The 27,379-nt window shown below is 36.5% G+C and overlaps 1 protein-coding gene across 5 annotated transcripts in view; it reads left to right on the top strand.

Annotated features, from left to right (window-relative positions):
* Positions 1-27,379, top strand: part of LOC126248412 (WD repeat-containing protein 6) — a 293,561-nt gene that overhangs the window by 101,542 nt on the left and 164,640 nt on the right. For all 5 annotated transcript variants that reach the window (XM_049949374.1, XM_049949373.1, XM_049949375.1 and 2 more), the window contains one exon: positions 21,416-21,560. In XM_049949374.1, coding sequence (XP_049805331.1) covers positions 21,416-21,560 — 145 coding nt within the window. The remainder of the gene's footprint in view (positions 1-21,415; positions 21,561-27,379) is intronic.

Raw genomic sequence — 27,379 nt, 5'->3', positions numbered from 1 at the left:
TGCAGATGCCACAAGTCTTGTGTGTGGTCTGGCATTGTCATGCTGAATGAGAGGGTTCTCCATGTGTAGATGAACTCTTCTAATTTGAAACTCAATTACAGCATGCTGTTTCTCCTGCACCATCATAGTTACATTACATATTGTCATGTTGCACGTTACAATTTAGAGTGGCAGAGGGCTGAAAATATGTGGAGATGAAGAATCAAGATGTAGAATGTTAGTAACATTTGTTTTCTTTTTTTGAAAGGTTTTAAGAGTTTTCACATAAAAAATTCAGAGGCATTAATTTTCAGTAAGCCTTCATATTTTTGGTGAAATCCAGCTTACAATCAATGTAGAAGTGGTTTCTTGGGATGACATGATGTTACACATTAGTTCCTTCAGTTGTAATGAAGAAATTTATTTATTTATTTATTTATTGCTTTCTGAAAACCTGCTCTCATGTGTGTCTAAAGCAGTCACATTATGCATTCAGTACAATGAATTACCTCCACATAATTGTGTTTTTAATAATGCAATACTAAAGATACAGATTTCTGCAATGTAACTTAAGGAGCTCCGGAAAGGCTCAAAATCATGAAAAGTTCAATTTTTACTTTTTTGCGTTTTCTGAATCTGCAGACTATTACCTTTTAATAGATATATAATTTATTCAATTCCGAAGACTACAACTATTTTAAAATTTTTTTTGAAATGTGTTCTACATGGGCGTGACCCACTGTGGCGCTGTTAAGCTGCTGTCAAATGGTGTTATTATTAACGTCCGTGTTCATCAGGTACATTTTAGTGATGTGAGATAAAGTATGTGTTGTGGCTAACCTGTGATGGTTCAATATATATCGCTGGTGTGATTGTCGATTGTTTCATGTTTATTTTCTCTGTTGTTATCTCGAAAATATTCGTAATTAATTCTGTTTCTTGAGTCTCTGTTTTGTTGAAGTATAATAATGAGTAAAAGTAAAGTTATTAGAAATCCTGTGAAGGCTTTTAAGAAAAGGAGAAATGTTGGAAAGCCAAAGGTATTTAGAAATATGGAAATGAAGATAGGTTCTAACATGGTACGAGCGATGCTTGCTTTAGACAAGGAACGCCTTCGGGCTGCAGACAGGGCTGTAAAGAGTCTAGAAATACAAGCAAGAGTAAACAGGAGGAGGAACAAGAGGAAGCTGGAGGAGGAGTTTGCAGAGGATGAAGATAATCCATCCTATTGACCTGGAATGCACTAAAAAGTTAATCCAATCTTTGTCGCTCGATTCCCAAAACTTTTATTTTCTCATACTCATTACATGTTTTCTAAGGATCTTCCAAACATATTTGTTTCAAACTTTCAGTAAATGTTACACAGTGCCGGCCGAAGTGGCCGCGCGGTTCTGGCGCTGCAGTCTGGAACCGCGAGACTGCTACGGTCGCAGGTTCGAATCCTGCCTCGGGCATGGATGTGTGTGATGTCCTTAGGTTAGTTAGGTTTAACTAGTTCTAAGTTCTAGGGGACTAATGACCTCAGCAGTTGAGTCCCATAGTGCTCAGAGCCATTAGAACCATTTTTTTGTTACACAGTACCTTCTGCATAATTTAACACAGCCTTTTTCCAAAAAACTGTATATTTTTGAATATATAAATAAAAAATTGCAAAAAAATGTTGTGAATTTTCATTACAATTGAAAAAAAATCATCTTTAATAACTGAAATAAAATTTTGTAAAATCCCTGTGTTAAGTTGTAGCCCCAATTCCAATAAATAATCTGTAAAAAGTTCAACTTCCCACCTCAAATACTTTGTGAGGAAAGATGTAATTTACAAGCGTTATTTTAACATTGCAAGTATAGGGCGTTCCGGAGCCCCTTAACAATACATGTATATAGCAAGGAAATCCTAGTTCATTAGGAATAAGTTTAAATGAAGATGATTAATTAATAAAACAAAAAAGTAATGTGTTGTTTTAGGCATCCTCACCTATATGGAATTCTGTTGGTGCTAATAATAATAACGTTAATAATAATAATAATAATAATAATAATAATAATAAACCCCGTCGAGGCCCGGGAAAAGAATAGGCCTCCGGTATGTTCTGCCAGTCGTAAAAGGCGACGAAAAGAACAAACCACTAATAGGGCTAACCCCCCTTTTAGTGTGATTAGTTGGTTCAGGACAGAACTAAAGAAGCCTCGGACAAGCGCCGTCATGGTCGGGGACGACGCTTGAACCCTATGCCCGCCCACAATGGTAACGACACTGCTAGCCAACTGGAAAATGATTTAAATCCAAATAGAGGTGTTTTGCAGGATATGCTTCCTGCAACCACCCTAGAAGGAAAACAAAGACAGAGGATGAGATGGTCAGATGAAGTTAATCGACACCTCATGTTCTGTTATTACCAAGCAACAAACCTAGGAACCAACACAACTGGATACAGATCACAAGTATACCCCAGTCAGAATTAGAAAACATCAAACAACAAGTACAACAAATACTGGAACAAAATAATGTGCAATCAGAAGAAGAAGAAAATACAGTAATGGACTCAAACATCCCAGAGCAAACAAACAAAGAACAACACGCACCAATTAAACAATCAGAGGAAAACGAAATCTTAAGACAGCCACCAGAACAAGCACAAATAGAACACGAAGTGACACACATGTTAGATATAGAAGAAAAATTTCAGCTGACATATATAGAATACAAAGACACAAATACAGACATAAGACCATTCTTGCATAGACCACCAAATAACCCACAAGTCGAAACAACAATAAAAACTATCAACACAATCATACACAACAAAATAAATGAAAACACGACTATGGAAGAGTTACAACTACTGGTTTATATAGGAGCACTCACTACACTAAATATACACACTAGACAGAGATCAGAACCAACCAACACACAGAAGAAACCCACAAAACCAGCATGGCAACACAGGCTACAGATCAGAATAGAAAAACTGAGAAAAGGCATCGGACAGCTAACACAATTTATAAGAAATGAAATGTCAGAAAAAAAAAAATGAAAAAGGTTAGGTAAAATCTCACAACAAGAAGTGATAGAGCAATTAGATGAAAAGAAGCAGAAATTACAAGCATTGGCCAAATGACTTAGAAGATACAAAAAAAGTGAAAATAGAAGGAAACAAAACCAAACATTCAACACAAACCAAAAGAAATTTTACCAGACAATAGATAACACACACATTAAAATAAACAATCCACCAAACATAACAGACATGGAACACTTCTGGAGCAACATATGGTCTAACCCGGTACAACATAACAGGCATGCACGGTGGATACAAGCAGAAACAGACACATACAAGATGATACCACAAATGCCTGAAGTGATAATTTTGCAACATGAAGTCACCCAAGCAATTAATTGTACTCACAATTGGAAAGCCGCTGGAAATGATAAAATAGCAAATTTCTGGTTAAAGAAGTTCACCTCAACACATTCACATCTAACTAAATTATTTAACAGTTACATTGCAGATCCATACACATTCCCTGATACACTTACACATGGAATAACTTATCTGAAACCTAAAGATCAAGCAGACACAGCGAACCCAGCTAAATATCGCCCCATAACATGCCTACCAACAGTATACAAAATATTAACTTCAATCATTAAACAGAAATTAATGACACATACAACACAGAACAAGATTATAAATGAAGAACAAAAAGGCTGTTGCAAAGGAGCACGAGGATGTAAAGAGCAACTGATAATAGATGCAGAGGTGACATATCAAGCTAAAACCAAACAAAGGTCGCTACACTACGCATACATTGATTACCAAAAAGCTTTTGATAGTGTACCCCACTCATGGTTACTACAGATATTGGAAATATACAAAGTAGATCCTAAATTGATACAGTTCCTAAACATACTAATGAAAAATTGGAAAACCACACTTAATATCCAAACAAATTCAAATAATATCACATCACAGCCAATACAGATTAAGCGTGGAATATACCAAGGAGATTCATTAAGTCCTTTCTGGTTCTGCCTTGCTCTGAACCCACTATCCAACATGCTAAATAATACAAATTATGGATACAATATCACTGGAACATACCCACACAAAATCACACATTTGCTATACGTGGATGATCAAAAACTACTGGCAGCAACAAATCAACAACTCAACCAATTACTAAAGATAACAGAAGTATTCAGCAATGATATAAGTATGGCTTTTGGAACAGACAAATGTAAGAAAAATAGCATAGTCAAGGGAAAACACACTAAACAAGAAGATTACATATTGGATAACCACAGCGACTGCATAGAAGCGATGGAAAAAACAGATGCCTATAAATATCTAGGATACAGACAAAAAATAGGAATAGATAATACAAATATTAAAGAAGAACTAAAAGAAAAATATAGACAAAGACTAACAAAAATACTGAAAACAGAATTGACAGCAAGAAACAAGACCAAAGCTATAAATACTTATGCCATACCAATATTGACCTACTCATTTGGAGTAGTGAAATGGAGTAACACAGACCTAGAAGCACTCAATACACTTACATGATCACAATGCCACAAATATAGAATACATCACGTACATTCAGCAACAGAAAGATTCACATTAAGCAGAAAGGAAGGAGGAAGGGGATTTATCGATATAAAAAACCTACATTATGGACAGGTAGACAATTTAAGAAAATTCTTTATAGAACGAGCAGAAACTAGCAAAATACACAAAGCAATCACTCATATAAATACATCGGCTACACCACTACAATTTCATAACCACCTCTACAACCCTTTAGACTACATAACATCAACAGATACGAAGAAAGTAAATTGGAAAAAGAAAACACTTCATGGCAAGCACCTGTATCATCTAACACAGCCACACATCGATCAAGACGCATCCAACACATGGCTAAGAAAAGGCAATATATACAGTGAGACAGAAGGATTCATGATTGCAATACAGGATCAAACAATAAACACCAGGTATTACAGCAAGCATATTATTAAAGATCCCAATACCACAACAGATAAATGCAGACTTTGTAAACAACAAATAGAAACAGTAGATCACATCACAAGCGGATGTACAATACTAGCAAATACAGAATACCCCAGAAGACATGACAATGTCGCAAAAATAATACATCAACAGCTTGCCTCACAACATAAACTTTTAAAACAACAAGTTCCTACATACAAGTATGCACCACAAAATGTACTGGAAAATGATGAATACAAATTATACTGGAACAGAACCATTATAACAGATAAAACAACGCCACATAACAAACCTGACATCATACTCACCAATAAAAAGAAGAAATTAACACAAGTAATCAAAATATCCATACCCAATACAACAAATATACAAAAGAAAACAGGAGAAAAAATTGAAAAATACATCCAACTGGCTGAGGAAGTCAAAGACATGTGGCATCAGGATAAAGTTGACATCATACCAATTATAGTATCAACTACAGGAGTCATACCACACAATATCCACCAGTACATCAATGCAATACATCTACATCCAAACACATATATACAACTACAGAAATCCGTAATTATTGATACATGTTCAATTACCCGAAAGTTCCTAAATGCAATATAACACATACCGTACAGTTAATAGGAAGTGACGCTTGATCAAGGTCCGCGTCACTTTCCATTCTCAACCAGACTTAACGTCTGAGAAAGTAAAGAAATAATAATAATAAACCCCGTCGAGGCCCGGGAAAAGAATAGGCCTCCGGTATGTTCTGCCAGTCATAAAAGGCGACGAAAAGAACAAACCACTAATAGGGCTAACCCCCCTTTTAGTGTGATTAGTTGGTTCAGGACAGAACTAAAGAAGCCTCGGACAAGCGCCGTCATGGTCGGGGACGACGCTTGAACCCTATGCCCGCCCACAATGGTAACGACACTGCTAGCCAACTGGAAAATGATTTAAATCCAAATAGAGGTGTTTTGCAGGATATGCTTCCTGCAACCACCCTAGAAGGAAAACAAAGACAGAGTATGAGATGGTCAGATAAAGTTAATCGACACCTCATGTTCTGTTATTACCAAGCAACAAACCTGGGAACCACCACAACTGGATACAGATCACAAGTATACGCAACATTTATTACCAGATACCCAGAATTAAAATTTTTAACAGAACAACGACTAGCTGATCAGATCCGTGTAATAATAAAAAATAACAGGTTACCCCAGTCAGAATTAGAAAACATCAAACAACAAGTACAACAAATACTGGAACAAAATAATGTGCAATCAGAAGAAGAAGAAAATACAGTAATGGACTCAAACATCCCAGAGCAAACAAACAAAGAACAGCACGCATCAATTAAACAATCAGAGGAAAACGAAATCTTAAGACAGCCACCAGAAAAAGCACAAATAGAACACGAAGTGACACACATGTTAGATATAGAAGAAAAAATTCAGCTGACGTATATAGAATACAAAGACACAAATACAGACATTAGACCATTTTTGCATAGACCGCCAAATAACCCACAAGTCGAAACAACAATAAAAACTATCAACACAATCATACACAACAAAATAAATGAAAACACGACTATGGAAGAGTTACAACTACTGGTTTATATAGGAGCACTCACTACACTAAATATACACACTAGGCAGAGATCAGAACCAACCAACACCCAGAAGAAACCCACAAAACCAGCATGGCAACACAGGCTACAGATCAGAATAGAAAAACTGAGAAAAGACATCGGACAGCTAACACAATTTATAAGAAATGAAATGTCAGAAAAAAAAAAAAAATGAAAAAGGTTAGGTAAAATCTCACAACAAGAAGTGATAGAGCAATTAGATGAAAAGAAGCAGAAATTACAAGCATTAGCCAAATGACTTAGAAGATACAAAAAAAGTGAAAATAGAAGGAAACAAAACCAAACATTCAACACAAACCAAAAGAAATTTTACCAGACAATAGATAACACACACATTAAAATAAACAATCCACCAAACATAACAGACATGGAACACTTCTGGAGCAACATATGGTCAAACCTGGTACAACATAACAGGCATGCGCGGTGGATACAAGCAGAAACAAACACATACAAGATGATACCACAAATGCCTGAAGTGATAATTTTGCAACATGAAGTCACCCAAGCAATTAAATCTACTCACAATTGGAAAGCCCCTGGAAAAGATAAAATAGCAAATTTCTGGCTGAAGAAGTTCACCTCAACACATTCACATCTAACTAAATTATTTAACAGAGGGAAACATTCCACGTGGAAAAAATATATCTAAAAAGAAAGATGATGAGACTTACCAAACAAAAGCGCTGGCAGGTCGATAGACACACAAACAAACACAAATATACACACAAAATTCAAGCTTTCGCAACAAACTGTTGCCTCATCAGGAAAGAGGGGTCGTCTTATTTCCCCTTCTGTTGGATATGTGTGTGTGTGCGAGTGTATACCTGTCCTTTTTTCCCCCTAAGGTAAGTCTTTCCGCTCCCGGGATTGGAATGACTCCTTACCCTCTCCCTTAAAACCCACATCCTTTCGTCTTTCCCTCTCCTTCCCTCTTTCCTGATGAGGCAACAGTTTGTTGCGAAAGCTTGAATTTTGTGTGTATATTTGTGTTTGTTTGTGTGTCTATCGACCTGCCAGCGCTTTTGTTTGGTAAGTCTCATCATCTTTCTTTTTAGATATAAATTATTTAACAGTTACATTGCAGACCCATACACATTCCCTGATACACTTACACATGGAATAACTTATCTGAAACCTAAAGATCAAGCAGACACAGTAAACCCAGCTAAATATCGCCCCATAACATGCCTACCAACAATATACAAAATATTAACTTCAGTCATTACACAGAAATTAATGACACATACAACACAGAACAAAATTATAAATGAAGAGCCGGCCGCGGTGGTCTCGCGGTTCTAGGCGCGCAGTCCGGAACCGTGTGACTGCTCCGGTCGCAGGTTCGAATCCTGCCTCGGGCATGGATGTGTGTGATGTCCTTAGGTTAGTTAGGTTTAAGTAGTTCTAAGTTCTAGGGGACTTATGACCACAGCAGTTGAGTCCCATAGTGCTCAGAGCCATTTGAACCATTTTTTTATAAATGAAGAACAAAAAGACTGTTGCAAAGGAGCACGAGGATGTAAAGAGCAGCTGATAATAGATGCAGAGGTGACATATCAAGCTAAAACTAAACAAAGGTCGCTACACTACGCATACATTGATTACCAAAAAGCTTTTGATAGTGTACCCCACTCATGGTTACTACAAATATTGGAAATATACAAAGTAGATCCTAAACTGATACAGTTCCTAAACATAGTAATGAAAAATTGGAAAACCACACTTAATATCCAAACAAATTCAAATAATATCACATCACAGCCAATACAGATTAAGCGTGGAATATACCAAGGAGACTCATTAAGTCCTTTCTGGTTCTGCCTTGCTCTGAACCCACTATCCAACATGCTAAATAATACAAATTATGGATACAATATTACTGGAACATACCCACATAAAATCACACATTTGCTATACATGGATGATCTAAAACTACTGGCAGCAACAAATCAACAACTCAACCAATTACTGAAGATGATAGAAGTATTCAGCAATGATATAAATATGGCTTTTGGAACAGACAAATGTAAGAAAAATAGCATAGTCAAGGGAAAACACACTAAACAAGAAGATTACATATTGGATAACCACAGCGACTGCATAGAAGCGATGGAAAAAACAGATGCCTATAAATATCTAGGATACAGACAAAAAATAGGAATAGATAATACAAATATTAAAGAAGAACTAAAAGAAAAATATAGACAAAGACTAACAAAAATACTGAAAACAGAATTGACAGCAAGAAACAAGACCAAAGCTATAAATACTTATGCTATACCAATATTGACCTACTCATTTGGAGTAGTGAAATGGAGTAACACAGACCTAGAAGCACTCAATACACTTACATGATCACAATGCCACAAATATAGAATACATCACGTACATTCAGCAACAGAAAGATTCACATTAAGCAGAAAGGAAGGAGGAAGGGGATTTATCGATATAAAAAACCTACATTATGGACAGGTAGACAATTTAAGAAAATTATTTCTAGAACGAGCAGAAACTACTAAAATACACAAAGCAATCACTCATATAAATACATCGGCGACACCACTGCAATTTCATAACCACTTCTACAACCCTTTAGATCACATAACATCAACAGATACGAAGAAAGTAAATTGGAAAAAGAAAACACTACATGGCAAGCACCCGTATCATCTAACACAGCCACACATCGATCAAGATGCATCCAACACATGGCTAAGAAAAGGCAATATATACAGTGAGACAGAAGGATTCATGATTGCAATACAGAATCAAACAATAAACACCAGATATTACAGCAAGCATATTATTAAAGATCCCAATACCACAACAGATAAATGCAGACTTTGCAAACAACAAATAGAAACAGTAGATCACATCACAAGCAGACGTACAATACTAGCAAATACAATATACCCCAGAAGACATGACAATATAGCAAAAATAATACATTAACAGCTTGCCTTACAACATAAACTTATAAAACAACACATTCCCTCATACAAGTATGCACCACAAAATGTCCTGGAGAATGATGAATACAAATTATACTGGAACAGAACCATTATAACAGATAAAACAACACCACATAACAAACCTGACATCATACTCACCAATAAAAAGAAGAAATTAACACAAGTAATCAAAATATCCATACTCAATACAACAAATATACAAAAGAAAACAGGAGAAAAAATTGAAAAATACATCCAACTGGCTGAGGAAGTCAAGTACATGTGGCATCAGGAAAAGTTGACATTATACCAATTATACTATCAACTACAGGAGTCATACCAAACAATATCCACCAGTACATCAATGCAATACAGCTACACCCAAACTTATATATACAACTACAGAAATCCGTAATTATTGATACATGTTCAATTACCCGAAAGTTCCTAAATGCAATATAACATATACCGTACAGTTAAAAGGAAGTCACGCTTGATCAAGGTCCGTGTCACTTTCCATTTTTGACCAGACATAACGTCTGAGAAAAGAAAGAAATAATAATAATAATAATAATAATAATAATAATAATAATGAATGGTTTGTTTGTCCATAATAACTCTTACAGTTATGGACATAGTCTGTGTATAAACATATGAACATTATAAGAGTTTATAATTAAAGATAAATTATATGCAACATCATTAAAAATCCTTGATGGAGTACAAAAATTTAGCATTTAACAGTTGCTTTAATTTTGTCTTAAATATGTTTCCATTTAACAGTTTTATATTATTTGGCAGTCTGTTATAAAAATGTCTTCCAGCAGAAAATGGACTATGATCTATTGCTCTTTTATTACTAAATTTTATATGGTAATCCTCTCTTTTACTTGTATTATAATTATGAATTTTACTATTGTTTATGCTATGTTCCATATTTTCTTTTACAAACAGTATAGTCAGGAGAACATACAATAAAAACACTGTTCGTATGTTATACATCATGAAGTATTCTCTTCAGGACTGATGTTTACCAATATTAGCTATTATCCTAACTGCTCTTTTCTGGGCTCTGAAAGCCCTATCCATGTATACCATTGGTGTCCCACCCCAAATCTCGATACCATATTGTAGGTGGGAGTGTATGATTCCAAAATAGATTTGTCTTAAGACAGTTGGTGCTATTGTGCTAGTTAGGAATTTTATAAGATAATTTTACTATTTGTGCATGTCTCCCAGTTGTATGATGCAGCTTAGCATATCATCTCCTGTCAGTAAGATAGGATCTTAACAAGTCTAATGCCACTCCTCTGATTCCACAAGTTTATAATTTACGTAGAAGACTGGAATGATTTACAGATTCAAAGGCCTTGGATGGGTCTAAAAATGTGCCAATAACTTTGTTTCCATCATCAAGTTTATCCAGTACCACTTGAAAAAATGTAGCTACAGCTTTTATTATAGACCTGCCCTTCTTGAAACTATGCTGAAAGCTTTTTAGTAGATTGTACTTGCAGAAAATTGACTCAACTTGATCAAGAAGTAGGCTTTCCAACAACTTATTGAGTATTGATGTCAATGAAATAGACCTATCATTTTGCACATTGGTAGTTATTCCCTTTTTATGCACCAGTTTTATTTCAGGTACTTCTAACAAGCCAGGAAATGACCCCTGACTGAAAGAGCTGTTTATTAAATGTTATAATGGCTTTATTCATTCATTACTGCATTCTCTCAGAAATTTGACTGAAATGTCATCCCAGCCACTGGATGTATTTGCTTTTACGTTGGAAATGGTTTTCAGGATTTCCAATTCTGTAACACACCTCAGGAAGAATGAATTAATGACATTACTGGGATTTAGCACCTGTGGTGGGTCAGTCACATCCTCCCTACTCATCTTACTAAATTGGTTTATGAATCTCTCACCTACTTCCTATGGGTCACTCAACAATTTTTCATTGCCTCTTATTATTATGTTATTGCACACTGCATTGTCACTTCCCCTGCTTTTCTTGTTTGTGATACTCCATGCTGTTTTGCTAATATTGCTGTATTGCCTCATCTGTTCTGCATATGTTTTCTTGAGGTTGTAGTTGAGTAGGTATGTCTCTTGCTTTTTTACAATGAATGGCAAAATCTTCTGCACTCATAGTAAATTTTATATTTTTTACATGTCGTTGTTGGAAACCTTTTCATCTCTGAATAAGTAGTGCAATCTACATCCATTTGAACCTGCTTACTGTGTTCATCCCTTAGTCTCCCTCTACAGTTATAAGCCCCCTCTCTCCACTTCCCTCCAACACCAAATTGGTAATTCCCTGATGACTGAGATTGTGTCCTATCACCCTCTCCCTTCTGCCAAATTCCAATTTTGAAGACCTAACTTCATGTCTGTCCTGGCATCTGTAATCTCTCTTGCTTTATATGAGTTATTTCACTGTGATTAATAAGTTATCACCAGATATCTTCCTGTGGTGTCAATGGAGCATATAATGAGGAGAACTTCTTGGTGTAATTCAGAAGACTCTTGTAAATTTGATGTGTCTCAATGTGGCTCTGTGTCATGCGAGATGGAGTCAGTGAGGACTAACACTTGCTGCAAATCCACAATGCTATACATCATATGCTACTTTGAAACAAATGAGAGTGCAATTTTACTGAAAAAGTGGTCTTTTAGTTGTTTGTGTTTACTACCCAGAACTTCATGTGATAAGAACATTCCATACCAAGTGTTGCTTTGTAAACTCTCTGAGTTAACCATAAAATATGTATTAATATCTTTTCCTTTTTTAAAATGACTTTCTGGTTTGCTTTGTTACTGATAAGCCTTTTAAAGATGAGTTGTGTTTTAATTTTGATTAGCTGACCCCCACCCCTCTATCTTTTGTTGAAAAAAATAAATTGTTATTTAGCTTATTGATAGATTATTTGCAATTCTGGGTTACTTGTAACACTGTGTAAAAATACATAACACTAAAGATAGTTTTGATAATAGTCTTTCAATAACTAGAAAATTTCGTGCCTTGCATGTAATGTTAAGTTGTAGCATTCCAGTGTGGAAACTTAGTTATATAGGCAAGTTGTACTGGAAAATCCCATCTGGTTTGTGTGTGCTGAACCATAGGGATATTTGTACATTAAAATTTTCAATTTTTATGAACTAGTAAAGTGCTCTCTGCAGACAATTTTTATTTCTTTCAGAATATACAGCACTTGTCACTCTGTGTACTTCAAATCTTGTAAGCCAGATTTGTAAGCAGTGAATCGGCATGTAGAATTACTCAGTCACTTCTATTTACAATTGCAGTCATTTGGTATTTTGTTGTTCAAGGCATGAAACTGGGACTCTTTATAAATATTTGTCAAAATATAGTATTTTGACTACATAGTAGCTTACAAAGTGATGCAGTGATTGAGGCAATACACTTATATTCAGGAGCAACAGGGTTCAAATTTCCATTTGGTCATACAGATTTACATTTATATGGTTACCCTAAACCACCATATGACTGCTAGACTGGCTCATCTATGTACAGTCCTCAATCTCCCAATGTAATTGAACCATGTAGCATGCCTAAGTGGAATGGCTTGTGTGGTTCAATGACTCATATCTGAGAGGTATCTGTAGAGAGACTAGAGTAACATATGCTTCCTGAAAGGGGATAGCAGCCTTTTAAATAACTGTACACATAACAGTCTGGCTTATTGACTGATCTTGCCTTGTAACATTAGCCAACATCCTTGGTATGTTGGGGCTATGGAACAGCATAAAGCAAGGGGAAATGACAGATGTTATATTCCCTGGGGAAATGCAGCTCTGCTGTATTGTTTAATGCTGATGACAACCTCCTGGGGGAATATTCTGAAGATGAAATAGTCCCTCCATTTGCATGTCCAGGCAGGAACAACTCAGAAGAATGTTGTCATCAGAAAAATAAATTTGGCAGTCCATGGGGCAGGATTTTTGAATCCCTTTATCATGCAGACAAGTTATAGAACTTCAAAAAAGGCTGAATTTAAATATAGTGGGAATAAGTAAAGTGTGGTGGTAGGATGAACAGTATTTGTGGTCAGTTGAGTACAGGGTTATTGGCACAAATTCAAATAGGGATAATGTAGGAGTGGGTCTAATAATGAACAAGAAAATGGAATGCAAATAAACTACTATGAACAGCATTTTGTATGGATTATCATAGCCAAAATAGACACAAGGCCACAACTGTGACTTATGACCTACTATCACCACAGATAATGAAGAGACTGAAAAAATGCATGAAGAGATCAAAGAAATTATTTAGTGCATAAAGGGAGATGAAATTTTAATTTTGTTGGAGACCTGTAATTAAAAAGTAGGAAAATAAAAATAAAGAAAAGTAGTTCAAGATCATGGACTGGGGTAAAAGAATGAAAAATGAAGTCATCTGGTATAATTTTGCACAAATCACAATTTAATCAATGCCTACATTTGTTTAAAGAATCATGAGAGAACATCGTGGAAGAGACCTGGAGACATTGGGAGGTTTCAGGTAGCTTGTGCAATAACGAGACAGAGAATTTGAAACCAGAATTTCAATTTGAAAAATAATTCCAGGAGCAAACGTGGACTTTGACCGTAATTTATTGATTGCAGAAATGTATTAAATTAAGTAGATGGGGCCTGAATAAGCTGAAACACCTAGAGATTACTTAAGAGTTTGAGAGGCAGTATTAAACAGGTGACTAAAATAGGGAAAAGAAATCCAGTATAATATTAACAGGTGGCTTCGAAAGATGAAGTATAGGCAGCAGAGGAAAAACTAGCAAAAAGACAAGGCCCAGTAAAAACTCTTGGATACCACAGGAGACATAGAATGTCATTAACGAAAGGAGAAAATATAAAAATACATTCATGAAGCAGGAAAAGGGGAATATGACTAAAAAAGAGACTGACAAAAAGTGCAGAATGGCAAAACAGACATGGATAGAAAGGAGAAAATTTAAAAATATATCCACGAAGCAGGCAAAGGGGAATGTAGACTAAAAAAGAGATTGACAAAAAGTGCAAAATGGCAAAACAGGAATGGCTAGATGGGAAATGCAAAGTTATTGAAGCATGTATGACTATGGGAAAGGTAGATACCACATATCAGAAAATTAAAGAAACCATTGGAGAAAAGACAGAAAATTGTTGGAGTCATCAACAGATGTAGGAACAACTTCAGGTGTGCCCCAGGGAAGTGTGTTTTGCGGCCCTTAATATTGTGTTGTATATTGATGACTTTACTTGCAATATTAATGGTAACATCAGACTTTTCACACATGATACAATTATTCGTAATGAAGTTCTGTTCTTGATAATATTTCAAAGTGGTCCAAAGGTGTGCACACCTGAATGGCAAATTGTCGTGGTTGGTTACATTCTGCATGTCAGCTTGGGTGAGAAGTTGTAAGTTGGAGTGGTTGAGGGGAGAAAGGAGGTGGGGAGTGGAAAGGATCTTGAGGAAGGGCGGCTGAGGCCTGGTAGGGAGAAGCAGGTGTATAAGAACGTGGCACCAGTGATCCATCTCACAACTTTTTGTAGTTCATGTCCTTTCTGAGCTTCATCATTCTTCCACCTGCTCACTTTTGCACATGTCAACACACTCAACTTTTTATTCCTACTGTATAGTTAGCTTTGAGAACACTATCTAAAGCACTGCAGTCACTAGCGCCAAAATGTGCCAACTGATTCCATCCCTCCACTATTACCTGAAAAATTTTTGAAGAAATTTCATTACTGCATTTCTCTCCATTATATCCCTTTTTGATGATCACTGTCTTTCTTCTTATTGTTACATATATGAGAATATTTACTCAGTACATGTACACCAAAATTTTTCCCATTTTCTGTGTTGATGACAGTTGCATTGGCATATAAGGAAGTGTGTCCTTATTTCATCCACATATTGTTAAACAAGACACACAAATAAATCTCAGTTTTATCACTATCCTCTTCTTTCCTTTCTTGCCTACTAACCACATCACAGCTCCCTGAGTAGCTTTTGCCATGCTGTTCTTGCAGACTACATCTACACTGTCATGTAACTGAGAGTGATAAGTAAGAACATGAGAGAAGAGGCAGGCATATTCCTCTACACCGCAAGACAAGTATGTCCTGTCCCTCCCAACAAAATCACACCTCATACCATGTGCCATCATGTAATTAGCTTTGTTGTTGTTGTTGTTGTGGTCTTCAGTCCTGAGACTGGTTTGATGCAGCTATCCATGCTAACCTATCCTGTGCAAGTTTCTTCATCTCCCAGTACCTACTGCAACCTACATCCTTCTGAATCTGCTTAGTGTATTCATCTCGTGGTCTCCCTCTACGATTTTTACCCTCCACGCTGCCATCCAATGCTAAATTTGTGATCCCTTGGTGCCTCAGAACATGTCCTACCAACCAGTCCCTTCTTCTCATCAAGTTGTGCCACAAACTCCTCTTCTCCCCAATTCTATTCAATACCTCCTCATTAGTGATGTGATCTACCCATCTAATCTTCAGCATTCTTCTGTAGCACCACATTTCTAAAGCTTCTATTCTCTTCTTGTCCAAACTATTTATTGTCCACATTTCACTTCCATACATGGCTACACTCCATACAAATACTTTCAGAAACGACTTCCTGACATTTAAATCTATACTCGATGTTAACAAATTTCTCTTCTTCAGAAACGCTTTCCTTTGCCATTGCCAGTCTACATTTTATATCTTCTCTACTTCGACCATCATCAGTTATTTTGCTCCCCAAATAGCAAAACTCCTTTACTACTTTAAGTGTCTCATTTCCTAATCTAATTCCCTCAGCGTCACCCGACTTAATTCGACTACATTCCATTATCCTCATCTTGCTTTTGTTGATATTCATCTTATATCCTCCTTTCAAGCCACTGTCCATTCCGTTCAACTGCTCTTCCAGTAATTAGCTTTGCAATGCCAATTTTTGCCATTCAAGAAAGGTGATACAGTGGTAAGATGCTGGACTTGCATTCGGGAGGACAGTGGTTGACGGTGGCTCAAATCCACATCCAGGCATCTAGTTTCAAGTTCTCTGTGTGTTCCCTAAATTATTTAAGGTGAATACAGGACTGGTTCCTTTAAAAGGCGTGACCAATTTCAGTCCACATCATTCCCCAATCTGAGATTGCACTCTGTCTCTAATGACACCGTTGTCAGTGGATTCTTAAAACCTGATCTTCCTTTTACTTCAGTTTGAGCCTGCTGCTGTTCTGAATGCATAATCTGTCCATGGGTTATGCATAATGTGAAAGGAGCACACTAAACCAATTATCTGGCCATCAAACAGGTTTGTTCACCAATCTTTACTTGCACATAGAATCATCTTAGGTATTGACAGTAAATTTGAATTTCTTATCCTAAAGCCAGAGTCTTGCTCGCTAAATGCATTTCACACTTTCTCACCTTCTCTAATTTTTCTACTAAACGAGTTCAGTATTCTAAGTCTTACTACACAAGCACGCAAAATTTCTGAATACAAACAGAAAATGGTTGGTTTCTGAATTATAGGTATTCCAAAATATTTTGTTACCAAAATTTCCTGTAACTGTCTTTTGAACTATAAATGTCCACGCACTGGGCAGCAGCCACACCTTATTTTCAGCAGTCCCTTCCATCAACTTGTAAACATCTTGTTATCTTCAAATTTTTGAAACATTTTTCCATAAACTTTCAACAGTCAAAGTGGCAGATTTCTTTAGAGGATATATGATAGGTGGTGACTGGTCTTGTTCTTTTTTTAAAAAAAATTGTTATCACTTCCAGCATGGTTGCTGTACACACCAATACCTCTAATATGTCCTCTTGCATTGACGCATGCCTGTATTTATTGTAGCATACTATCCATAAGTTCATCAAGGCACTGTTGGTCCAGATTGTCCCACTCCTCAATGGCGATTCGGTGTAGATCCCTCAGAGTGGTTGATGGATCATGTCATCCATAAACAGCCCTTTGCAATCTATCCTAGGCACATTCGATAGGGTTCATGTCTGGAGAACATGCTGGCCACTCTAGTCAAGCAATGTCGTTATCCTGAAGGATGTCATTCACAAGATGTGCACGATAGAGGTGCGAATTGTCGCCCATGAAGATGAATGCCTCACCAATATGTTGCTGATATGGTTACACTATCAGCTGGAGGATGGCATTCACGTATTGTACAGGCGTTACAGCGCCTTCCATGACCACCATTCAATGTGCGTCTGACCCACATAATGCCACCCCAAAACAGCAGCGAACCTGCACCTTGCTGCACTCGCTGGACAGTACGTCTAAGGCATTCAGCCTCACCAGGTTGCCTCCAAACACGTATCTTACAATTGTCTGGTTGGAGGTATTTGTGACACTCATCAGTGAAGAGAATGTGATGCCAATCCTGAGCGGTCCATTTGGCATGTTGCTGGGCCCATCTGTACTATGCTGCATGGTGTCATGGTTAGATTAGATTAGATTAGTTTTTCGTTCCATAGATCCATGCTGAGGAGATCCTCGTGGATGTGGAACATGTCTTTTTTTTTAAGCTGAAATAACAATACTAATAGTATGAATATATACAATACATCATTTGTTTCTATTAAAAAATTCGTCTATGGAGTAGAAGGAGTTGGCCGCTAGTAAGTCTTTCAGGCTCCTTTTAAATTGATCTTTATTTGTAACTAATTTTTTTATGTTTGGTGGCAAATTATTGAAGATGAGTGTTCCTGAGTAGTGGACCCCATTTTGAACTAAAGTAAGTGCTTTTAAGTCTTTGTGCAGATCATTTTTGTTCCTGGTATTGTATGTATGAACTGTGCTGTTTGTTGGATAAAGAGATATATTATTTAGGACAAATTTCATTAAGGAGTAAATATACTGAGAGGCAGTGGTTAGTATACCCAGTTCTTTGAAGAGGTTTCTATATGGCGCCTGTGAATTTACTCCACAAATAATACGTATTACACGCTTTTGGACTCTGAAAACTTTTGTTTGACTTGAAGAGTTACCCCAAAATATTATACCGTATGACATTATGGAATGAAAGTAGGCAAAGTATGCAAGCTTTTTCATTTTTATGTCGCCTATGCCTGCTAACACTCGAATTGCAAATACAGATTTGTTAAGGTGTTTCTGCAGTTCTCTGGTGTGCTTCTCCCAACTGAATTTATTATCAAGTTGTAATCCCGGGAATTTAAGACTGTCAACCTCTTCTATCTGCTCTTCTTCATACTTTATGCATATGCTGGGTGGAAACCTCTTACAGGCTCTGAATTGCATGTAGTGAGTCTTTTCAAAGTTTAATGTCAATGAGTTGGCTTTAAACCATTTATTAATATCCATGAAAATATCATTAGCACATCTTTCTAGAACTACACTCGACATACTATTTATTGTAATACTTGTGTCATCTGCAAACAAAACGGACTCTGCTTCTGGTAGTGTAACTGATGAGAGATCATTAATGTACACAAGAAAAAGCAATGGCTCTAAGATGGATCCTTGTGGGACACCACATGTAATTTCTTCCCATTTTGATGATGACTGATGACTTAATTCACTAGTCCCTTGTACTGACACCCTTTGTTTCCTGTTAGTGAGGTATGACTTGAGCCATTTTGCAGCACTGCCCGTGACACCATAGAATTCTAATTTATTTAAAAGGATGTTGTGGTTCACACAATCAAATGCCTTTGACAAATCACAGAAAATACCTGCTGCTTGTAATTTGTTATTTAATGAATTAAGTACATTTTCACTGTAGGTGTAAATATCCTTCCCGATATCAGAACCCTTCAGAAATCCAAACTGTGTTCTTGATAATATGTTGTTTGTGGTCAGATGGATGAGAAGCTGCCTGTACATTACTTATTCTAAAATTTTTGAGAATGCTGGCAAAAGTGAAATCGGTCTGTAGTTTGATGGTATCTCTTTATCCCCTTTCTTGAATAGAGGCTTAACATCTGCATATTTTAGCCAGTCAGGAAATGTCCCAGTTATAATTGACTGGTTACACAAGTAACTTAGAATTGTACTAAACTCACAAGAACATGCCTTAATTAACTTTGTTGATATTTCATCATAACCACTAGAATGCTTTGTTTTCAAAGATTTTATTATGGAAGTTATTTCTTTTGGTGAAGTGAGTGATATATTCATGTACTTGAAGCTATTTGTAACGGCTAGTTTCAGATATTCAAGGGCATTATTTACTGATCCTGACAATCCTATTCTATCAGTAATGGATATAAAGTACTTGTTAAATAGATTTGCCACACTATGCCCATCGGTTACTAATGTGTCATCTACCCTTAATGCTATTTGCTCCTGTTCCTTTCTGGTTCTACCAGTCTCCTCTTTCACTATATCCCATATTGTTTTTATTTTGTTCCCTGACATTGCTATCTTCTTCTCGTAGTGAATGTGCTTAGATGTCTGAATTACTTTTTCTAATATTTTACAGTATTCCTTGTATTTAGCTAAATCATCAGTATTGGAGCTGTTCTTGGTCGACAGATACATTTTCCTCTTTGTCTTACAGGAAATATTTATTCCTTGTGTAATCCATGGTTTTATTATAGACTTCTGTTTAATATGAGTAACTTTTAGAGGAAAACAGTTTTCAAACATGGTACTGACATTGTTCATGAATGTATTATATTTTTCATTCATGTCATGGGCACTATAAACATCTTGCAAAGATGGACCTCACCATGGACGTCAGGAGTGAAGTTGCGCATCATGCAGCCTATTGCGCACAGTTTGAGTCATAACATGACATTCTGTGGCTGCACGAAAAGCATTATTCAACATGGTGGCATTGCTATCAGGGTTTCTCCTAGCCATAATCCGTAGGTAGCAATCATCCACTGCAGTAGTAGCCCTTGGTGGCCTGAGTGTGGCATGCCATTGGCAGTTCCTGTCTCTCTGTATCTCCTCCATGTCTGAACAACATCGGTTTGGTTCACTCCGAGATGCCTGGACACTTCCCTTGTTGACTGCTCTTCCTGGCCCAAAATAACAATGTGGACATGATCAAATCTTCGTATTGACCGTCTAAGCATGGTTGAACTACAGAAAACACGAGCCTTCTACCTCCTTCTTGGTGGAATGACTGGAACTGATGGGCTGTCGGACCCCCTCTGTGTAATAGGCACTGCTCGTGCATGGGTGTTTACATCTTTGGGTGGGTTTAGTAAAATCTCTGAACAGTCAAAGAGACTGTGTCTGTGATACAATATCCACAGTCAATCTCTGTCTTCAGGAGTTCTGGGAACTGGGGTGATGCAAAAACTTTTTTGGTGTGTGTAACTTCACAATGAACAGAACACCAAGCTGAATCATCATCCTTATCTTATGGCGATTCTTACTCTTGATTTACTTACTATACTTGAAGACTTTAGAAGTTTGCTGCAGTTAGTGCAGTACATTATAATTAGGTGAACAGCTGTGGCCAACAGAAATATGAACTTCACAATGTAGTTAAATAAATATTTCTGTAGACCCACTGCAAGATATTACATATAGAACTCATACATTGTGAAAGTGTATCACCTGTACATAGTTGATGGATGAGGTAAGTAATTTTAGTTGTTTAGTGAATAACATGGTATGAACTACATTCATAAAAGCAGAAGACAGAATTTATAGAGAAGAACCAAAGTATTTGCCTGATATAAAATGTAGGAATAAATTTAGTGTCTGAAGTTAGATATGTATGTGGATATAATGCCTGCAAAGGTGCTATGTTAATCTTTGCTTTTATTACCTAGGTTTTCGTTTAAATATAATGTCCTTAAATATGAATCAGCTATAGTGCTGTCATGCTTAAAGAATCATGGTCAAACCTGATTGTGTTAGCAGGCACAGCTTTTGGGAAAATTCTTGTATGGAAACCTGCTCTTAATCTTTCAGAAAAACAGGAACACGTCCTGCATACACTTACTGGGCATGATGTGAGTATTACATTATTTATTCAATAAAATATCAATGTACTGTAATTTCTACTTAAATGATAACCATAGTATGTCATTTGATGGAGCCAAGACGTACCCTAAAGAAGAAGTTGTTATTTTTTGTTGTGTGATGAATAATGTTCAGTTATAGTCATTCTGCTATGTATGTCACACACAAAGTCTTAGAGTGTACTGGTAAAGATAAGTTTTCTTGTTGTTGTTGTTGTTGTTGTTGTTGTGGAAAGGAACATATTTCTGTTTGTCTGTTTAAATATACCTTAGTTTGAAGCTTGTAATGTATGAGCAACTGATGTGTCAGAGAGGACTGTATGTTAGATTTAGGCAGCAGTGACACATAATAGGTGGCTCAGATAAAGCTGTATTGATCTTGCACATAGATTTTGTGACCTCTGTTAGTGGACAGAGAATTGTAGTGTCCCCCTGAATAGGCCAACCATGTACTACATCAGGGAAGCAGCTATTTGGATATCTGGAGTATGTCAGACATGCACATATAAGGAACCACACTAAACGCTCCATGATTAGTTACACGACATATAAGAAAAAATTTGTTAATCAACTTTGTTCATTGCAGAGGAGAACATTTGTCCTTGCAGATCACAAAAAGATCATGTTGATGTGGTATTAGTAAACTGCAGAAAATCTGCGATAAGGTCCCAGAATTAGTCTCACTTTTCAAAGCTAGTAATGTGCTAGGAAGAGAAAGCTACCAGAATCCAAACAGACAACCCCAAGTGTATCCAGAATAACTAACTATATTGAGAGTTCCTTTTTTCTCAGTTATAGTGTCAAATGTGGCGAATTTTTTGACATATGCAAGTAATTTTTGACGTTTATGGCTACCAAATTATGACATCAAAAAAAAATATTTTTTAATGTTTGTACATCATGGCCATTAATATTACATCATCAGGAAAGAAAGCAAATAATGCCATTTTATTTATTGTATGCATAGTATACAGTAGGAATAATATATGATTAAATTTTTATGCATTTTTGGGGTTTACTGTGTGCAAAATTTAGTGCAGTAAGCGGCTATCTCTGACAGCACCAACTGCTCTAACTGATCTGGGCATCACCTTGAAATTAACTTAGGTGACAGATATGGAGATATCATTCCATGCTACTTCAACTCTATACTATAGTTCATCATAGTGGGTGGTGAATTGTGTACAGTTTCTTGGCAACCTGTGACAAGATGTTTTCTGTGAATGAGAGATCTGGAGAACATGCTGCCCAGGGTAAGTCAAACAACCTCTGTGTTGAGGTATGTTGTGACAGCAAGGGCAACTTGTGGTCTTGCATTATCTTGTTAAAAGACAACGGTATGGAGACCTCAAGACTACACCATCACCAGCCTTAACACATCAGAAAAGTAACACCTGCTGTCTAAATTAGTGTCAATATATACCAGAAGTTTTGCACTGAATGGCATCCCATATTGTCATGCAAGTTTCTGGGCCTTTATGATGATGACAAATGTGGTATAGAAACATTCATTTTGTGCAGAGCCTCCACAGACCAGTACATGCATTATGATATTGTTCTCAGAACAGTCATGCCACTCCTGTGTCCAGTGTTGCTGCCAGATGCACCACTGTTGGTGCACCTGTGTATGCTGCAGAACACTCCGACAGCTGATCCCATATGGACATTGAAGCTGCCTCATAGTGATATATGGATACTACATCACTGCTGTTCTTTTTCGTTGGCAAATTTTAAACTTCACAGTTCTAGGTTTTTTTTTTTTTTTTTTTTAAAGATGGATTGCGAGTGCTTGGTATAATGATACCTTTTCACATACAACCATACATTGCCATAACAGTTTGCTGACATTCGAAATAAAGGAAAACACCATATCCACTTTTTGACTATTGTATACATTGTTCATGTCTGAATGGCTTCTTAAGCAAGTTGTCTTATCATTACAACAGCAGAGCACAGACTAATGGGCTTCAAGTGCACAGGCAAACATAGAAAATGTACCTGCGTCACATTTGGTACAGTAGGGCTAGCATTTATGGTGTCTCTTCTGATGAAGGCAGAACAGTGGTTTGTGGTGTTGCTATTTGATCAACTTCCACACATGTTATGTTGTTGAATTCTTAATTGAAAGCTCTTTCAGATTCCACAGAAAATTTATAGTTTTATTTGTATAAATAAAGGTTAGTGTAATAATTTGGCAACTATAAACATTAAAATTTATGTGCATACATTAAAAAATTCTCCCCATTGTCCCCTATAACCCGCTGAAAGCCACACCTTGACAAGCTTACTCATTCTAGTTGCCAGGGACAGGGATTTGAAGGAGATCATTGTGAAATTTTTACTGAAAATTATTTCAAGCAGTTAGAGAATTGACTAAAGAGGGCCCTGTTTTAGATATCCCTGTAAGTAACAGTCCAAAACGAAGGGAATTGCTGTTATTTTCAAAATTATGAGGACAGAGGATTATGCTCATAGGGTTTCCTGCATATGAGCAGTGTGAACAGACGAGTTTATCTTGATTAAAGATAAAGTGGCCATAAATAAATTGAACTATCTTGGACTCTTGCAAAGTGTATGATCCATCTTTGCACAAACTTATTTGCAAACTGTTAGCTTGCGAATTTCAATGATGCGATCAAGGTAGTTAGGAGTGAGTGCTGTGAACTTTACAAGTGAGAAACTATTAAAGACAGCTTGTCAGGAAGAGTGGATGTTTTGTTATTGGGATAACACAAGTTGTATACCAGGTGATTCAGTCAGAATATGTGACTATTTGGCATGCTTAAACAGTCACACCAATTTTGCAAATAGCATACTGCAAGGTTAAGTGAGAACCAGTTGCAGTTAAGGGTGCCTAAATGGGTGTAAAGTGAAGCAGATGTCATAGTGCAGGTTAGGAAGCTAATGAGGAACTGAAATCACACAGTCAGGAGTGTGAAGTCTCTTGCTTCTACAACTACACATTGGCATATGGGTGTGGAAAGCCAAAAGTGAGTAAATGTAAATAAAAGTGCACTGTTGTAACTGAAATTTGATTTGATTTCAGAGTAGCATGCATTAAATGTGCTGTGTAAGGAGTAATTGTTTTAATGAACAGAATATTTTCAATATTAGACAGACAGTGCAATTGCAGTGTAATTATTAATGATATTTTTAATGCTATTGGGGAAATTTATGTATTGTGGGATGAGAGTTTTGAATTTTATGGTGTGTATAAGAAACTGCCTGTAAATACAGATGTATGGAAGGAAACTAATTTTACTAGAATAAAATCTTCAATAATATCTTTCGTAAGAGTATTTTTGTTTATTGTTCAAAGAAGTCAGTAATGATATTTGTCTCCCCTCATGCTCATAACAGGTGGGACCCTCTCATTCTGGGATTTAAGTGACCTGCCCTTCCTTTTTAACATTCCCCAATCTGTCACACTCTCCTTCCTGAAGAAGGAATTGTTAGTTCCAAAAGCTAGGATAGTGTATGTACCGTCATATTTGCGTATCAGCAATACTGACTTTTGCCTCCTGAAGATAAGTATGAGGCAGCATTTATGTTTTATAATTTTATAGTTTCACTGCATGAATTTTGCTTTTAATTTAATACCTGGAAAAATGTTTAACAATATTGCCGAAATCAACAAAAGTATTACTGAAAATAGTCAGCAAAGGTATTACTGAAATAAACAAAAGCATTAATATTAAATTATAATAATCCAATGTGTTACTGAACTAAGAAAACATATTAATATTAAACTGGAAAAGATAAATAATACCACTGTAAAACAAGTTGTTCAACTTGATCAGTTTATTAAAAAGATACAAACATATTAGGAGAAAATAGGTAAAGAAATAAAAGAAGTTTCCTAACCTTTGCCAGCAGTGCAAATAAAAAAAAACTTATTGAACTGTCAAGGAGGCAGGGGAATTTAGAAAAATTCTGAAATTGCCTTAGAGCAATTGGAAACTCATGAAAATGAATGTAATTTTGGAGAATGTAATGTTCGACATGGTGCAGAAAAAAATATTGAGTCTGCTGAAATGTGTAACAAATTCTGGGCATAGAATGAGACTCATGTTGTAAATGACAACAAGGTACAATCTGAGCTCATAACAGGTGGGACCCTCTCATTCTGGGATTTAAGTGACCTGCCCTTCCTTTTTAACATTCCCCAATCTGTCACACTCTCCTTCTGCTCTCTTCTGCTGAAATGTGTAACAAATTCTGGGCATAGAATGAGACTCATGTTGTAAATGACAACAAGGTACAATCTGAGCTCATTTACAAAACATGTGTTGTAAAAATGCATTGTAAGGAGAAAATTTATAACAATATCATCTTATTAGATGTAATACAAAGTGATTTTTGGAAAAAAACTTAAAATCAGTGAAATTGCCAACAATAACACCAGAAAGGTAGAAATGAATATAAGAAGTAGGCTAGAGGTGTCACTTAATCAGGAGGAAACAAAGGAAATGGTCCTGGTGACAGTGATACGATAGTTATTTACGTATTAGCAATTTTTGTGTTTTTCTTCAATGAGAAAAACTTTAATGGAATTCCAAGGAAAATTTAGTGGTAATGTAAGCAGAGCATATCAAATAAAACAGATGAAGTACAACCAATATGACACACAGGAATTTAGTAATAAGAAACACTTAATCTACAAGAGTTGTTTTTGATGAACTAATTGCACAGAGTGTTTGCACAGGGTGTCAGGTAATGCCAATTCAAGGTCAGTCACTCTCAGCTGGTCCTCCACTACTCTGCCAGTAAGTTTCAACTCTGTCTGTGTTGATTGTTCAGTTGTGTTGTATTGTTTGCCATCATGTAAATTAATAATCCCTCCAATTATGAGGCATATTCCATCATTCACTTTTTAAACCCAAAAAAGTCCATTCTGTTGAAATTTATGGAGAATGTGTGATCAGTGATGGAAATGTGTGCTATGTGGAGCAGATTGTTTGATGAAGGAAGAAGGAATGTTTATGATTAGTGACCTACTGTCATCAGTGAAGAGTTGACACAAAAAGTTGATGAGAAGATTTGTGAAGATAGGTGCTTCAGTATTGACAAGCTTCATCAACATTTCCATCAAGTTTCAAGGTCAGTAATTTATGCAGTTGTTATTGACAAACTTCAATACAAAAAAAGTTTGCAAGATGGGCCCCAAGAATATTGATGGATGAACACTGAACAAAGCTTGTGGCACATTCTTTGTCATTTTTGGAGTGCTGTGCCAAGGGTGGTGTGAGTTCATGGGTCACATTGTGACTGGTGATGAAACATGGGTTGCTCATTATACTCCAGAGACTAAACAGTAATCCAGTGAATGGCATCATCCAAATTCTCTGACAAAACGAAAAAATTCAAACAACTATTAACACAGAAAATGATGGCCTCAGTTTTCTGGGATCAAAAAGGGGAATTGTGAAACCTTATTAAAGCTTAGGTGCACCAATCAAAACTGCCAGTGGGGTCTACTCTCAAAGGGTAACATCCATATCCGTGCTCAACCTTATGCTGCAGCAAGGACAAGGGCATAACTGGACAAGTTTCAGTGGGAATTACTGGACCATCTGCCCTATGGTCCTGCTCTAGCACTCTCAGAATTTCATATTTTTCCAAAGCTTTGGGAATTTCTTGGTGGGTGATTATTGGGGAATGATGACACATTGAAAGAAACTGTAACTGACTGGTTAAATAGAATGGCGGCAGAGTTCTGTGATGATGGTATCCGAAACCTGATGCCAGGACTGGACAAATGTTTAAATATTAATGGTGACTGGGTGGAAAAATAAGATAACATTTGTACT

Source organism: Schistocerca nitens, chromosome 3, assembly GCF_023898315.1.
Source record: "Schistocerca nitens isolate TAMUIC-IGC-003100 chromosome 3, iqSchNite1.1, whole genome shotgun sequence".
In the NCBI taxonomy this organism is placed as follows: domain Eukaryota; kingdom Metazoa; phylum Arthropoda; class Insecta; order Orthoptera; family Acrididae; genus Schistocerca; species Schistocerca nitens.
This window is presented reverse-complemented; position numbering and strand designations above follow the sequence as displayed.